General features: G+C 46.9%; 2 protein-coding genes across 4 annotated transcripts in view; both read left to right on the forward strand.

Moving 5' to 3' along the window:
* The window catches only part of METAP1D (methionyl aminopeptidase type 1D, mitochondrial), a 90,100-nt gene extending 81,779 nt beyond the window's left edge, over nucleotides 1-8,321 (forward strand). The window contains exons 7-10 of one of the 2 annotated variants that reach the window (XM_040475389.1): nucleotides 5,223-5,320; nucleotides 6,630-6,677; nucleotides 7,632-7,710; nucleotides 7,865-8,321. In XM_040475389.1, the coding sequence (XP_040331323.1) occupies nucleotides 5,223-5,320; nucleotides 6,630-6,677; nucleotides 7,632-7,710; nucleotides 7,865-7,943 (304 nt within the window). In that variant the 3' untranslated portion in view covers nucleotides 7,944-8,321. Of the gene's footprint in view, nucleotides 1-1,139; nucleotides 3,667-5,222; nucleotides 5,321-6,629; nucleotides 6,678-7,631; nucleotides 7,711-7,864 lie in introns of those variants that run through there. The other variant, XM_040475390.1, reaches the window with a different exon arrangement.
* Nucleotides 8,322-12,332: 4,011 nt separating this feature from the next.
* Nucleotides 12,333-14,601, forward strand: part of DLX1 (distal-less homeobox 1) — a 5,090-nt gene continuing 2,821 nt past the window's right edge. Inside the window, exons 1-3 of one of the 2 annotated variants that reach the window (XM_040475391.1) lie at nucleotides 12,333-12,451; nucleotides 12,894-13,574; nucleotides 14,259-14,458. In XM_040475391.1, the coding sequence (XP_040331325.1) occupies nucleotides 13,262-13,574; nucleotides 14,259-14,458 (513 nt within the window). In that variant the 5' untranslated portion in view covers nucleotides 12,333-12,451; nucleotides 12,894-13,261. Of the gene's footprint in view, nucleotides 12,456-12,893; nucleotides 13,575-14,258; nucleotides 14,459-14,601 lie in introns of both variants that reach the window. The other variant, XM_040475393.1, reaches the window with a different exon arrangement.

Below are 14,601 nucleotides of genomic sequence, written 5' to 3' on the forward strand. Positions count from 1 at the left end.
AATTTAATTGTGCAACACAGCTGCACATGGGCTTTTGAGCATTTCTGTTGTTCTCCCTGTCTCGCTATTCCTCCCTCCAGATCTATTTTTTAAACTTTTTTTCTGGTTATTTTTTCCCCTTTTTGTCTCTTCTTCCATTTTTACTCTCTGTACTTTCTTGTTAAAGTAATTTTCCTTTGTGGCTCTCATTCTTTTTTCCCCATTGAAGGCTATGAATGTAGAAAATTATCACAATTACTCATATAATTGAGCCTCTTTGTAGCAAGTGCAACTCCAGTAGCCTTTCTCCATCATGAAAATGGTTTCATTATAGGGTTTTTCATATTCTCTGACACCATCTACACAGAGGAACAGGCGTGCAGATGAGATGTGCTAGGAACAGGCTAGATCAGTAAGGTCACAGTAGGAATAATTAGCTCTGCTATGGAAAGAGCATCTAGGCCTTTTACTGCTACATAAATGTACTGTCCGTGGCTTTTAGTCACAAAAAAACTTACTAACAAATGGAGCTCCCGCCTACTACTTTGAAAAAAAGATTTGTATCAACACTACAATTTTCCATCATTAAGACTAATAACACAGAGCCTAGTATACATCAAGGGGAATAAAAAGAAAAATCTCACATTCAAGTGGCGGCTGGGTGCTGACCTTTGTTCCCTTTTTTTGTGTACGACTTAACTCTTTACAAAAAAGAGCCACACGCCACACCAACATGCAGGTGAACTCCAGCTAGTACTCGCAAAGCGTAGCATTCAGTCGGAAAATCTGATAAATCTCCATGCAGGATAATGCATTTCATTACATATTCACTACATTAATTCTAGCTACATAAAAAGAAGAAGAAGAAGAGGAAGAGTAGAATTGAAAGTGACATTGGATTTTAGCTATCTGGACGCAAAGGTCAGTTTTCGCAGAGGATGAATTTGCATGTACAAGCTCCTTTGAAAACCAGATCAGTCTCAACAACTACACTTACAAAAACTACGTGAAAAATAATAGACAATGAACTTTTTACTTTTACCCTGATACATTTCGTTGTTTAGATGGCTTGTGTCTGCCACTGGGGACTAACAAATGTTTGTTCTGGTGTGTTAAGGCAGTGTTTCTGGACCTCTATTATTTCGCCTTTTCTTATTCAGGCAAGATCTCAAGGGAGTAAATAAACAATCTCCACCTTTAAGCCAAAAGTACTTGGAATCATTACAGACCGAAGGTTTACAAGCATCTTTCAACCAGCCTTACTTATTTTAAGATATTTACCATCTTTCGCACAAATTCCTTCTCCTGATACACCATGAAAAGAACATGCAAGCATCTTTTATGAGTAGTACATCACCAAAAACCGAGTGATCTTTATGGGAAATTTTGAAATTCTCTGAAGCCTGTAAGGATGGGATGATATCTCCGGAGAAACACTGGCTAAAATAGTTTAATGAAAAGAGTTCTCTCTGTGCCCTTGTGCTTCATGAGGGATGGCTAGTGATGTTTGGGCTACAGTGTTACCATACTCCCTGTACCTCCATTTGCTTTAAATTATTTCTAAATCCGTGTATTTGTAATTATCTCTAGATGATATGATCCATGCATATGAGAATACTGTGAATGTGTAGATTCACGCATCCCAAATATGTGACAGTTCAATCAAAAATAATTTAAACTTACAGTTGTAAATGTCATGATGAAAGTATCAATAAATGGTTTTTAATGTTTAATTCATAAGTATATGTTTTGATATTAATTTAGAAGAATATAAAGCAGATTTTTAAAAATAATCTCTTTCTATTAGATTATGCACATTTAAACAATAAGTGGCTCAGGCAAAATAAGTCATTTTAATGTCATCCGTGATGGATTTTTCTTGACAGCTACTGTAAATTACAATTACACTGCTTCCCTCTGCACACGAAAGTAAGCACTGCAATAAATTATCTTTTATTTCAACCCATCATGTCTGCTTTTCGGAAACAGAAAACCTCAAATAAAAGTTCAGCACTATTGTAAGAAAAATACAGTAATTTGTGATCCAGCTTGAGACATAAACGTGTACCGTTCTTTTGGAAAACGGTTGTTGGCTTTCAAAAATATTACTAATTGTACTTAAACATTACTTGTCATTAGAGGGATTCCTTGGACTTGTGCATTCCTTCATTCAAAGCTGACTGCTTAAAATAAAAATCTGGAAAGACTGAGGTAAAATTCTGTAACTTGGAAGATCAGGTGCCATTTAATCAGAGATACGACTGTTTGGAAATTGGTGCTGTTTATAGGATTCACGTAGAAATGGTGATAAAACTATTTCCGTGTGCATTTTTATTTCTTTAGAAGAGCATGCACTTAAATACAGTACTCCTCTGCCCTCTTGGCGAATGTATCCTTAGTCATAAAATGTAGCTGAAATGTATTAAGAGTTTTAATTTCTCCAGACAATACTTCAATTGAGGAAAACTACCTCACGAAAGGGAATTAAACTGAAGAAAACAGTCACAAGATGAAATTCCTTAAGAGAGATTTCTCTTTCAACTATAAACTGTAACTGAAACATGAACTATAATAATAGTATAATTTGAAAGTAAGTTCATAGACTATGTTTATACACTTCCTTCTTCCTTCCCCCTCTTCTCTCACCCCAAATAGTCCCTATGAAGGACTTCAAGTCATAAACGTGCTCAGGCTCATAGGTAAACGTACTGCCTGAGAGGATTTCTAGTGAGGGAAAATCAGAACAAAACAGCTAATGCCAGGAGAATTCTTTTCAGTAGATTTCAGCAGAAAGAAGGCAGATCTCATGAGTGGAATGTCCAGGACAAGAAGACCCTTGTGCTCAGAAATGGTCAAGGCCCTGTAATGGCTGGTGTTGGGGCGCCACGGAGGCATTTCTTGGGCACCCCTGCCCGTCCAGCTGTTTCCATTTTCCTCACCACACCAGTTAAGAAAAGCACACATGCTCCACCTTCCCATGCCACAGTCAGGGTTACCACTACTTGCTTTCCTGTTAGAGCGGGACCTGCTATTACAGGTCCCTTGGATTATCTCCATGAAATTAGATTTGGACCCTAGAATCAGGTAGATAATCTTGTGTTTCCCATATATTCCAAAGTAGTAGAAGGAGCATTATTTTAAGTAGGAATTAGGGACATTAATGAGATTTAATGGCATTTAGTCCCAGTAAGTATGTGTTGAAAAGCTCACTACAAATCCAAAAGGAAAATACCCTGAAAAAGCAGATAGAAGTATATACTTAGCTTCTGGGAATCAAGCATTGAGATGGGTGCTTAGCCAAGGAGCTGAGTGAAATTTGTCCGGTTCTTTTCTTCTTTCCACCCGGCTGTGAAATCCTGACCTTTGCGTTCATGACGCATACATTCTATGATACTCCTATGACCATAAGTTCCAGCAGGATCCAGGCAGCAAATCGTTGTAGGAGAATGCACTCAAATATCTTTAGCCACCTTGTAATTGCCCAGCTTTTTTTATGAAGAGGAATGAGAGGGATGATGGCAGAGGGAACCCAAGTGTTTTTTCAGAGTGGGTTTTCTTCTTCTCCTTTCATCAGAAATTAAAACGAAGATTGCCATTGTAACACACATTTAAGATGTAGCCGTGATGCCTACCAATCAGTTAGATCCCAGGGTTTTTTTTTAGGGTTTTGTTTTGTTTTGTTTTGTTTTGTTTAGAAAATAAAACAGAACAGTTTACATTGACTGTTCTTAGAATCATTGAGGTCAGTTGGGATTGAAGTCACATAATTTACAGGTTTAAGTAGAACCCATTCTTGTAAAAAAAAAAAAAAAAAGTCTTGATCAGTATTGTCTTGTCTCAGTCTCTCTTCCACCCTCTATCCACTCCTCAGTTTTTATTCAGAAATTGTGTGGTACAAATGGAAACACCTTGGAAAAGTTTTTGTACCTCCTGCCCAAAGAGCAAAAGCACATAGAAATAACTATAACCATAAGGTACAACTTTAAGAGATAAAAATGTTGACTTATTATTCCTGTTGTCAACACATGCTTAGCTTACCTATTTCTGCACTATCGGTTACATGGAAATCAATTCTGAATGAGAGGCTGTCCACCTGCTATTTGTAGTGACATCCTGGTCCAAGGGAAGATATCTTACAGGTCTGGAGATGCAACTTAAACGTATTCAGTGATAACTATTGACATGAATGCTCATAGACATGCTGCCTTTGAGTTCATGTTAAATTGAACCTAGGGTCTGTTGGAAACTCTAGTTTGAGATCTGAAAACTTTGATTTTGGTAAAAATTTAAATAGGAGTCCTATAAATCCTGATTTATTGTTATGGTTAGGGTTAGGGCACTGTGCCCCTTATCCATGTGGAAATATAAATTGTTAATGGTATATATGTTCTTATCTTTGTGGTACTCCTAGAAATGAATATGTTCACCTGATTTCAAAAACAACTTCTTAACTTTATAGGTGAAGATTTTAGGGTTGGATTCTATTTGCCACATTTCATTTATATGGAATAGATGGAACCCAGTACATTTGCATGTAGAAATAACTAATAAAGCGTTAAGAATTAGGAATCACAATACTAGCTTCTCTTAAGCATCACAGTGATTAAAAAACATTCTGTGTGAATTTTGTTAATGATACAGGTCTTGCATGGAAATCCCAATGAGCACAAAGTTTTGGAGTATTTTAAGAATATTGACAAAGCAGATTTGACCTTTTGTATGAGTGTTTCTGTTTCTAAGATGTATAATGTTTTGAAATAGGCCAAAACAAGGGAACTATAAAAGTAGGAAGTCACATTTCTAGATTGCATTTTTGTTTCTCTGTTTGGTTCTCAAATTAGTATTAATTTGCACAGTCTTTGGCGAAACCTCATACAAACAAGGCAAGTTTTTATTCCCTGCATTCTATACACATGTATTTTGGTTATGTATATCGATCTATATATATATGAGATAACACTCATTTGTCATCTAAAAGTGGCCTTGTTTGAATGCTGTACTAAGGTAAATGAAACAAACTACTATGTTAGATACATACCTTTTTTCTTAATTTATCCAAAGGGAGTCATTACATGCAATGGCAACAATTTTAATTATTCCAGAATAATGAAAACAGTAATATTATCATCTGATTCTAAATATAACTGATTTTTTCTCTTTCAGGGGCTATTTTAAAGTGACTTTAAGTATGCATTAAAAACTTACCTAATTTAATTAAATATTTTGTTTGGTCACTTTTAAAGCCACATAACTCATCAGAATGGTTTGCAAGTCTGCCCACATTTTGTGGGACATGGGATAGGATCTTACTTTCATGGACATCCAGAAATTTGGCATCATGGTAAGAAAGTGATTGAATGGAATCTGGAAAAGGCAGTTTTGTTCCTGAGGCTCCTCTAACTTTGAATGCCTATTATCATCCTTTGGTGTGTATGCATGTGTATGTGTAGTGGTGGGGGGGTTTACTTAATTGTAACCAGCACATTACAATGTTATTGGATTAGAGCCCAGCAGTTTTCAGTCTCAAAGAAAGGTTTATTTTGCTTTTTGTCTTCCCACAAAAGGTGATGGCTAGAAGGCACAAGGGATATTTGCCTAGAAAGTTACTGAAAACAAAATGCCACTGCATCAATGTCCCAGCAGCATGCACATATGACTGTTTTCTGTTTTTCTTTTCCTACCCCCTTCTCTAACCGCTGACTGTTGTGGTTAAACTTCATTACATCCTACACAGCGTTGACAGCTGATCTATTTAGCAGCATGTACTCTTTAGTGATTTCTAGATTATACCCACCCTTGTGTTCCTTCCCCAGAGCCTCCTCTTTTCACTGCCTGGGTGTGCACCCTACAGTGAGAACGCAAGGGTGGGCCAGAGCAGTGGGAGGATTTGGGTGTGGGTAGGAGGTGGTTCTATAGAGTGGCCCCCAGGGGAGCTGCACACCTGGACAGGGCCCAAAGGAAAGTTGGGCCTTGACCTGTGTGCTTGGGGTGGGAGCAGTCCCTGGAGGGAATACCGCCTGGAACCCATTACCCGGAAGATCTCCGTAGACCCAGTAGGTCAGAATTCCTTTTGCACCAGAGAGTCCTTCCTCCCCCCGCCCCAGGCAGCTCAGAGGAGGTCCGGGCAGGAGTGCAGACAGAGCATCTCAGGCGTGTACCCCACCCTGCCCCAACACTTGGAGTTATTGCAGGGTTACCCGCCCTGTCCTAGCCTCCTGCTCCAATCTGCACACTAAGTGGCTGCCTTCCCTTCGTATCAGTTCCCCAAGGTATCTTCCTCTTTGGGCTAGGAGGGCAGGGCCTAGGACCCAGTGAAACCAGGAGACCTTGAAGCAAGTGGCCAGGGGACAGTGGAGGGGGGAACGCAACAGGTGTCTGGAACACCCAGGCTGCCTCTGCTAGGCCTTGGTGCACCCTTCCCAGGGGTCTTGACCCCCAGCAAAGAAAATGTAGAGGCTAAGGCCCAGAACCCCTGTGTTTAACCCCTTGGCAGTAGCCACTACCAGGATTCTAGATCTCTCCATCCTTCCTTCTACCCTAAAAGAAAATAAGTAAAATGACCAAGGTTTTTGAGCAGTCCTGTCCTTCTAATTCTGTTTCTCTTTCTCTCCATTTCCCACTCCCCCTACTCCATATATTTTGTTTTGCAGCGAATGACAGCGATCTACTCATGGAGGAGGGAATGGCGTTCACCATAGGTCAGTGCCCAAGTTCCCCTTTAGAGAGCGGTGGCTCCTGGGTGGAGGCAGCAGCGCTGGCCTAGGCCACGCAGTGCCGTGAAGGAATAATAAAGCCAATCAGTGTAATGAAATAATTCAGATGCATAGCAAATCTGATTAAATAATATCCTCGAGTCCCATCTTCCTAAATCAGATACTTACCGACACATTTAGGAGACGGCAGCCGTCCAACCTCTAATTTTGTTACCAGCATAATGTGGTGTTTGGTTTTTTGTCTTGTTTTGGTTTTGTTTTGGTGGTTTTTTTGTTGTTGTTGTTGTTGTTTGTTTGTTTTTTGGTTTTGGGGTTTTGTTTTGTTTTTTTCATTAACACCCAGTGACTAGAAGTGATTATGTCCCTTGCTCTCTGTCAGCAAGTGGTATGTCCTTTCTGGCTGCCCATTCCTGGCTGATCATGTGGTTGGTGTCACCACCAAATTCCAGTCACCTCAGACCTCAGAGGCATCATCTTTCTGACTGTGGTACTTAATGGAGAAGCAATTAGAGTGAAATAAGAAAATTGTTATTTGCTGATTAATGAACATTTTGAGCATGTTTTAAAAATTCAAATATTTTTAAAAACTGACTGGTATTTATAAGAGGGACTGGTGTTTGGGTGGTTATTATCCACAGGGTCCTAATTAAGGCTTGATTAAAATGCCCTTTTTTCTAAAAAAAAATTACGAACTAGGCAACTTCATACATTTTTTAATGCGGTGGTGTTTCCTCTTCCTACTGTTTAGTTTGTAGTATACTATGTAAGCAACATCAATTATCAGCCCTTGCGAGATGACAACATGAACCCGTGGGGGAAGCGCTTGCGGGGAGGGGAGGAGAACCATCTTATTCTCTTTTTTCATAATCAGCCGAAACAGAAACAATATTTGACAAGAATATGATTAGATCACTGCAGTAAATATTTTCCCTCTTACAGAGCCAATCATCACCGAGGGATCCCCCGAATTTAAAGTCCTGGAGGATGCATGGACTGTGGTCTCCCTGGACAATCAAAGGTGTTTGCTTTCTGTGCCATTGGCTTTGAATTCTATGGGAAGGGAAGCTTCGATCAACGGCCCTGGCCCTGGCGGGCTGCTGCTCCTCGCCCCCGTACCCCGACCCCACAGCTAGGGGTGTCGCTCTTTCCCATGGCTGCTGTGTGTGTTTCAGGTCCGCCCAGTTCGAGCACACCGTTCTCATCACGTCGGGGGGCGTGGAGATCCTGACCAAACTGCCCCACGAGGCCTGAGGAGCCACCTGAAGGTCACAGAGGCCAGGAGGTTTTTATCCTAAATTGTTGAAATCTAGCTGGAGAACTTTTAAAAGACACAGGCGAACGGCAGTTCACGCAGTAACCAACCTAGCATTTACTCTTGGAAAAACCCGGTGGGGTTTGGGGGCAGCTGGGAACTCAGATCTCAAGCCCTGCCTTGGCCTGAGCGGCTTCAGAGGGATGGATCCTGGAGCCGGCTCGGCTTCCCAACGCTCCGCACTTCCCAACGCAGGGAAAAGATTCTGGAGGGGAATGGGGACGCCCTCGGTTGGAAGAGGAGGGATTTCTAGAGATGCATGGTTTTCGCTTTGCCTTGTCTTGACTCTGACCAAGTAAAAAGCTTTTCCTTCTTAACCATTGTGTCTGTGCTCCTTGCATCTCTGACAGTTACTAGGGGGAGAGAGTGGGTGGTTAATTTTTGAATCTCTAAACTTTTCACATGTGCATGTAAGGAGGGAAAAATGAGCCTAGATGTTAGCTGGTAATTGTTTTAAAGTCTCTTTTTTCTGCCTTGTGGATCCCACGTTGGCACTCTCAGGGGCCAACCCCCCCCCCCCCCCCCGGCCTTTCATAGCTGCTTTTGGAGATGAAAAGATTAGCCCGCAAATGGAAGGGTTGGTCACAAACATTTCCTTGCCTGTGAACCCTGGGCCTGGTCCCTACAGGGCTTTATCAGTCCAGAAACATGACTTTCCCAGTCCCCTGTGGCTCCTCCGACTTGTCCCTCATCCTACCCTAAGTGGCCATCCCTGAGGTTACTTTTGAGAGCCCCTCTCCGAACTCCCATCACACACACACACACACACACACACACACACACACACACACACAGGACTGTATGTTGCACTAGGAATTAGAACATCGGCCCCACCTGTCCAGATGTGAGCAGTGTCCAGCTGGTCTACCTCCTAAGCAGACCATATTGGCCCCTTTTGGACTGTGCTCTTCTGATGGAGACCCAGAGGATCCCAGCACGGGGAGATACGGAAACTTTTGAGGGCTAGAGCCAAGTTAGCTGGGATTCGAGCTGGCAAGCCCACAGCTCCACCTGCTTCCGAAGCAGGAAATCCAAGGGGCCACGTTCTGCATTTCCCAAAGGCCGATTTCTGATCAGAATACCCTTCCTTCCTCAGCACCCGGCCCCCCCCCCCAGCACCTGTTCACACCTGGGCTCAGGTGAAGAGGTTTGGGGCCTCTAGCAGACCACATAGAAACTATCCCTGCTCTGGTCATAGTTTAAAGAGCAAGTTCAGTGAAGGTGTCTGAACTTCAGTGGGCAGTCAGGGGTTATGCTAACTTTTGCTTCTACTGAAACGGGTTTTGCAAAGTTGCCACCCTCTAAATACAGCTTGAGCTGCAGAGCATCAAGGAAATGTGAGCACCTGTAGTTATCATGACAGGTGGCCTCTGTGATCAGGACCCAAGAGGCAGCTCACTTTGTGACACTCAGAGTGGAGAAGAGATGGGAAACTGAAGCCAATAAGTGCACTCAGAAAAGTGGCTGGTTCAAGCTTTTCCCTAAACTTGGATTCTCTCAGGTGTCCTCCAACCCCTCCAACTCCCTTTCTCTGTGTCCAGAGATGTAGAATTTGGACCGAAGTAGTTCCAATTCAAGTGGATCTGAGAGCTGGAAAAGACGAGGAAAAGGTTGAAGATTTAAAGGACCATAGAAAAACTTGGGGGATGCTTGAGAGTTGGCCAAGCAAAAGCCTCAAGATGAGGCTGCTGCTCTGGACCCATCCAATTCTCTAGTAAGGAACCAGGCCCAGATGGCCCTGGGGGAGGTTTGCCAGATAATGATTGCACTTCTCTCCTAGAACAATCAGATTGCAATGGTTAGCCACTTATCTTATCTACGGATCAGTTTACTCCAAGTTCCTCAAGAATAATTTTATTAGGACCACAGGATTTTACCATCCACTGGGATAACATGCTGCTTGGGCAGCAATTATTCTGAGATGGAAGTATTTGGGGGACAGGTTTATAATCCTATATATTAAAGTAACTAGTTCAAGCCTAATTTAAATATTATACACACGTGTATGTATATATACCAGCACCAGCCAATACTCGCTCCGTAGGAAACAAACTTGAATGAGAACGAACTCCGTTTAACCTGCTTTGAAGTTGAAGTTAGAAAGCAGATTTAAAAATACCCCGTGCACCACAGCTACCACCTCCCAGATGAACTGGCCCCAAACCTCCCGCGGGGCCGCGGGGATTTCCGCCCACGCGTGGCCATGGCTACCACCACCCGGCGCGGGTCCTGCGGTGTCTCCAACAGGTTCTACTCGGAATCCGGGACTCTCAGAATAAATGTGAGAGTTTTGCTCCCTCACAGAGTTGGGGCAGGCAAAGATCTTAGCAAACCAAGGTTTCAGAACAGGTGTCTTAACAGCGGGGGTTTGGGGGACTTGCGGGGGAGGGATCCACTCTGGGCTCCGAGAGTGGGGGGAGATAAGATCGCTCACTCAGAAGCTACTCAAGGCCTGGCGTCTCCGCTCCCGAGGGCCCCGGCTCAGCCTTCCTTCCCCAGACCTGCTTCTCTGGGGCTAGGAAATAATTCCCGAATGTAGAGACTCCCTCGCCCACATATAATTCATTTCTAACACAAACAAGGCTCTGAAACCTTTTTCTGAGGGGGCGCGTGCGGGTCCTTTGTTCCACGGAGCCAGCCCTGTCCCCTGCGCTGGAAAGGCTTGGATTCTCCCCCTCCAGATGTGGACCGAGAGCCCTGTAGACAGTCGCGACCTGTGGCCGTCTCTCCCCCCTTCCCTCATCTTTCAGTTCTCTGGAATAAACCCAGCCGTCGGGTTTCCTCACGCGTAGCCCTGAGCGCCCGAAGTCAACAGCCACTTCCCACGGTCCCAACCCCGACCCCGCGCCAGCCGAGGCAATCACTTACGTGGGCAGGGCCCGCTATAGGTGCGCGCGAAAGACCGGGGGCCCGGGCGGCATCCGTGCTGTCGTGCGTGCGTACCGCACCTCACTCCACACCCCGAAACAGGCGCTAGGAAGGAGCTATTAAAACCACAAGTGCAACAAGGAAATCAAGAGGAGTCGAGCGGCTCCAAGAGCAGTCTGGTGGCGGAGTCATTAGCTGGTTGTTACTACAAAGCATCACCGTGTGGTTCGGTGATTAAGGGGAAAAAAAAATCTTTTTAAACGTTGGCAAACCCGTTATTGGTTTGAAGGATTTTTTTTTTTTTTTGCTTTTGTTTTTCTTTTTGCTCCAACCACGCTGCCTGAAATATTGCTATCCCCAACATCATGCCCTTAAACCAAAGGAGAGGGATTCCGCGGGCAGCAGCTGCGGCTACAGAAGTTAAAAAAGAGAGAAGCCCCTTCCACTAATATCTGTAACGACAGCACGATGTAATTTGTTTTGAATGTTCATTTTTATTGGTGTTCCCTCTGCCAAAATGTGCTTGATTACAGAGGTTTGTCCTGTGATCATTGAGCACTCCAGACAGGGGAAGGTGCATCGCCGAAGGTTCAGCTCAGGCCAGATCAAATCCCGGGCTGTTTAACGCTGAAAGGCTGCATGTTGCTATTAGTGTTAAATATATGGCTAATTATGCGTATGAAAATTAAACATCAGTGTTATGCTAATGGGGCGCCTTCAGCTGCGGATCGGAGCACTTGAGACTACCATTTAATCAAATGAATCAGTAACTAATACATCTGCACGTGTGAACTTTCACAAGATCATTTCCCCGTTCCCGTCACACCGCTAAATTATGAAAGAAATAATTATCAACACTTTCTAATTACCTAACAAAGTAATTTGGGATTCACCGTGGGGCTGGCGGGATGGGGAACCAACAGTCCCTAGCAGGCAGCGTGGTGTGCGCCACGCCTCGTGGGGGTGGCTGTGTGGTGGCGGCGGCGGGGGGCTTTTGTGCGCTTTTCTGTACCTAGCGCCCCAGAAGATAGAAGGCGCCGTGGCAGCTTTTGCTAGCCCTGCCCCCAGGCCCAGTGGCGCCCGCTTTGACCACTGGAGATGAGGAGGATCCTGGGCGACAATGAGAGACATGATTGTACAAAGATATGCGAGCCTGCCACTGGCCTGTTTTTGCCGCGGGTTTCGGTGTTCCCCAGGACTCCTAAACCCGGGGTACTCTCGCCAGACCCCGGAAGGCCGGAAACTGACCACCTGGTGCTGGTTGCTCAAGCCAAACTGAGCCCGCCGGCTCCTGGGCTCCACTCAGCGCCGCGCCCTTGGGGCGAGTGCGTCCGGGGCTTTCGGCGCAGAGGGAGTGAAGAGGAAGGGGAGGCGGAGGAAGGTTGGGAGGGAAAGAGGGGGTGTGTGTTGGGGGGAGGGGGCGGTGCGGCCGCCTTTCCTGGGAGGAGAAGCGCGGGTTCCTGGCTCTCCGCGCGCACTGCTTTAATCAGACCGGTGCAGCCTCGAGCTGGAGTGGCCAGCTGGGCCTGGAGCAATGCGAGCGGGCCCCAGGGAACGGCGGCGGCGGCGCGGCGGCCGAGTGAGTGAGTTCGCCCAGAGGGCCCCAAACCTGCCCCCAGGGATGTGGCAGAGCGGACCCGAGCCAGGGAGGCGCCGCCGAGGGGAGCGCTGCGCTAGGCACACGGCTCTCGGGAGGACAGCGCTCGGTTGGCCGCCTCCGGTGCCGCCACCCCCACCCCCGTGCGCGACTTCGCGCTCCGAGGCCGCGGCCGGGCTCCGGAGCCCTAGCTGACCGCTGGACCGGGTGACGGCGGCTGGGAGAAGCGATGCCCCTTTCTGGGCGTTGGGGGCGGGCGGAGGGTGGGGACCGTAGTGGGGGGAGGGCGGCTGCGCCGAGCCGCTGGTTTCTGGGAAGTACGGCGCGCCGGGGGAGGCGGGAGGCTGAAGAGCCGCGGGCCGCGGAGGTCCCGGCGCGGGTGCTGCAGCCCATTGTGCGCCCCACGCGGCGCGCTCTGTTGCAGAGGAGCCCCGGCCGGGAAGTGTGGACGCGTTTCTCCCGAGGCCCGGCCGCCTCGCCCGCTCTAGTCCAGCGGAGCCGGAGCGCCTCGGACCAATCCCCGGTGATTATGCAAGACAGCGGACCAATCAGCTCCGTCAGCTCATGAATATTTATGACCTTGGCTGAGTCAAAGCTTTGAAGCGAGTTTGGGGAGCTCGGCAGCATCATGCTTAGACTTTTCAAAGAGACAAACTCCATTTTCTTATGAATGGAAAGTGAAAACCCCTGTTCCGCTTAAATTGGGTTCCTTCCTGTCCTGAGAAACACAGAGACCCCCAAAAGGGAAGCAGAGGAGAGAGAGAGACCCACACCCAGACCCCGCGAGAAGAGATGACCATGACCACCATGCCAGAAAGTCTCAACAGCCCCGTGTCGGGCAAGGCGGTGTTTATGGAGTTTGGGCCACCCAACCAGCAAATGTCTCCTTCTCCCATGTCCCACGGGCACTACTCCATGCACTGTTTACATTCGGCGGGCCATTCGCAGCCCGACGGCGCTTACAGCTCGGCCTCGTCTTTCTCCCGACCGCTGGGCTACCCCTACGTCAACTCGGTCAGCAGCCACGCGTCCAGCCCCTACATCAGTTCGGTGCAGTCCTACCCGGGCAGCGCCAGCCTCGCCCAGAGCCGCCTGGAGGACCCAGGTACGTGCGTCTGCCAGGGAGAAGGAGAGGGAGAGGAAAGGGTACGGAGGGAGAGAGGGACAGAAGGAGGGAGGAAAGGAGGGAGGAAGAAGGGGGAGGAAGAGAGAGAGAGAGGAGGGAGAGGGGGAGAGAGAGGTGGGGGTGGGGAGGGCGCCGGAGCAATGGAGGTTTCGGGTATCAATCTATGGATCCTTGTCATAGCAAAGAAAAAAATATTTCAAAATTCCACCCAACTCGCGACTATCCAGTAAAGGATAAATCTGAGATAAATCCCCTGGCACTGTCTGGGCCTCTGGGTGGCTCTGTGCGCCGAGCACACAATGCCCCTTTGGAAAACAGAAACCCACATGTGCACGTATTAGTCTCAGTAATTATTTATTGCGTAGCGCTATAAACAATGTATGCAATTAAGGGTAATTAAACCTCAACTGCCGCCTGCAAAAATAGCAAACTTTCCCTGCAAAGGCAGGAACTGCACGCTTGGGAACTGCCCCAGTCCGCCTGCAGCGGCCGGGGTCTGGCCCTCGGACTTTACGGGACACTTCCCTGGCTTTCGGAGTTTCTTGAGCGTTCTTTCTCTCAGCCCAGCCACCGCCACCCCTCGGTTGCCACTGGCCCTGGGCTCCCCACACTAAAGGCTGTCCCTGCATTAACAGCGGCCCTCCGCTTCTGCTGTCCCTCCAGGGGCTGACTCCGAGAAGAGCACGGTGGTGGAAGGCGGTGAAGTGCGCTTCAATGGCAAGGGGAAAAAGATCCGCAAACCCAGGACGATTTATTCCAGTTTGCAGTTGCAGGCTTTGAACCGGAGGTTCCAGCAAACTCAGTACCTAGCTCTGCCCGAGAGGGCGGAGCTCGCGGCCTCCTTGGGACTCACGCAGACGCAGGTACCTTGCCGCTGCCCCTTCTGCCAAGCGGGCTTCCCGCGGCCGGCCTGCGCCCGGAGCTTCGCGTCTTGCTCTTTGCGTCTCAGGGTCGGAGATTGTGTGTGTGTGTGTGTGTGTGTGTGTGTGTGTGTGTGTGTGTGTGT

This window comes from Herpailurus yagouaroundi, unplaced genomic scaffold (assembly GCF_014898765.1).
Source record: "Herpailurus yagouaroundi ecotype Mexico unplaced genomic scaffold, PumYag 140, whole genome shotgun sequence".
NCBI classification, from domain to species: Eukaryota; Metazoa; Chordata; class Mammalia; order Carnivora; family Felidae; genus Herpailurus; species Herpailurus yagouaroundi.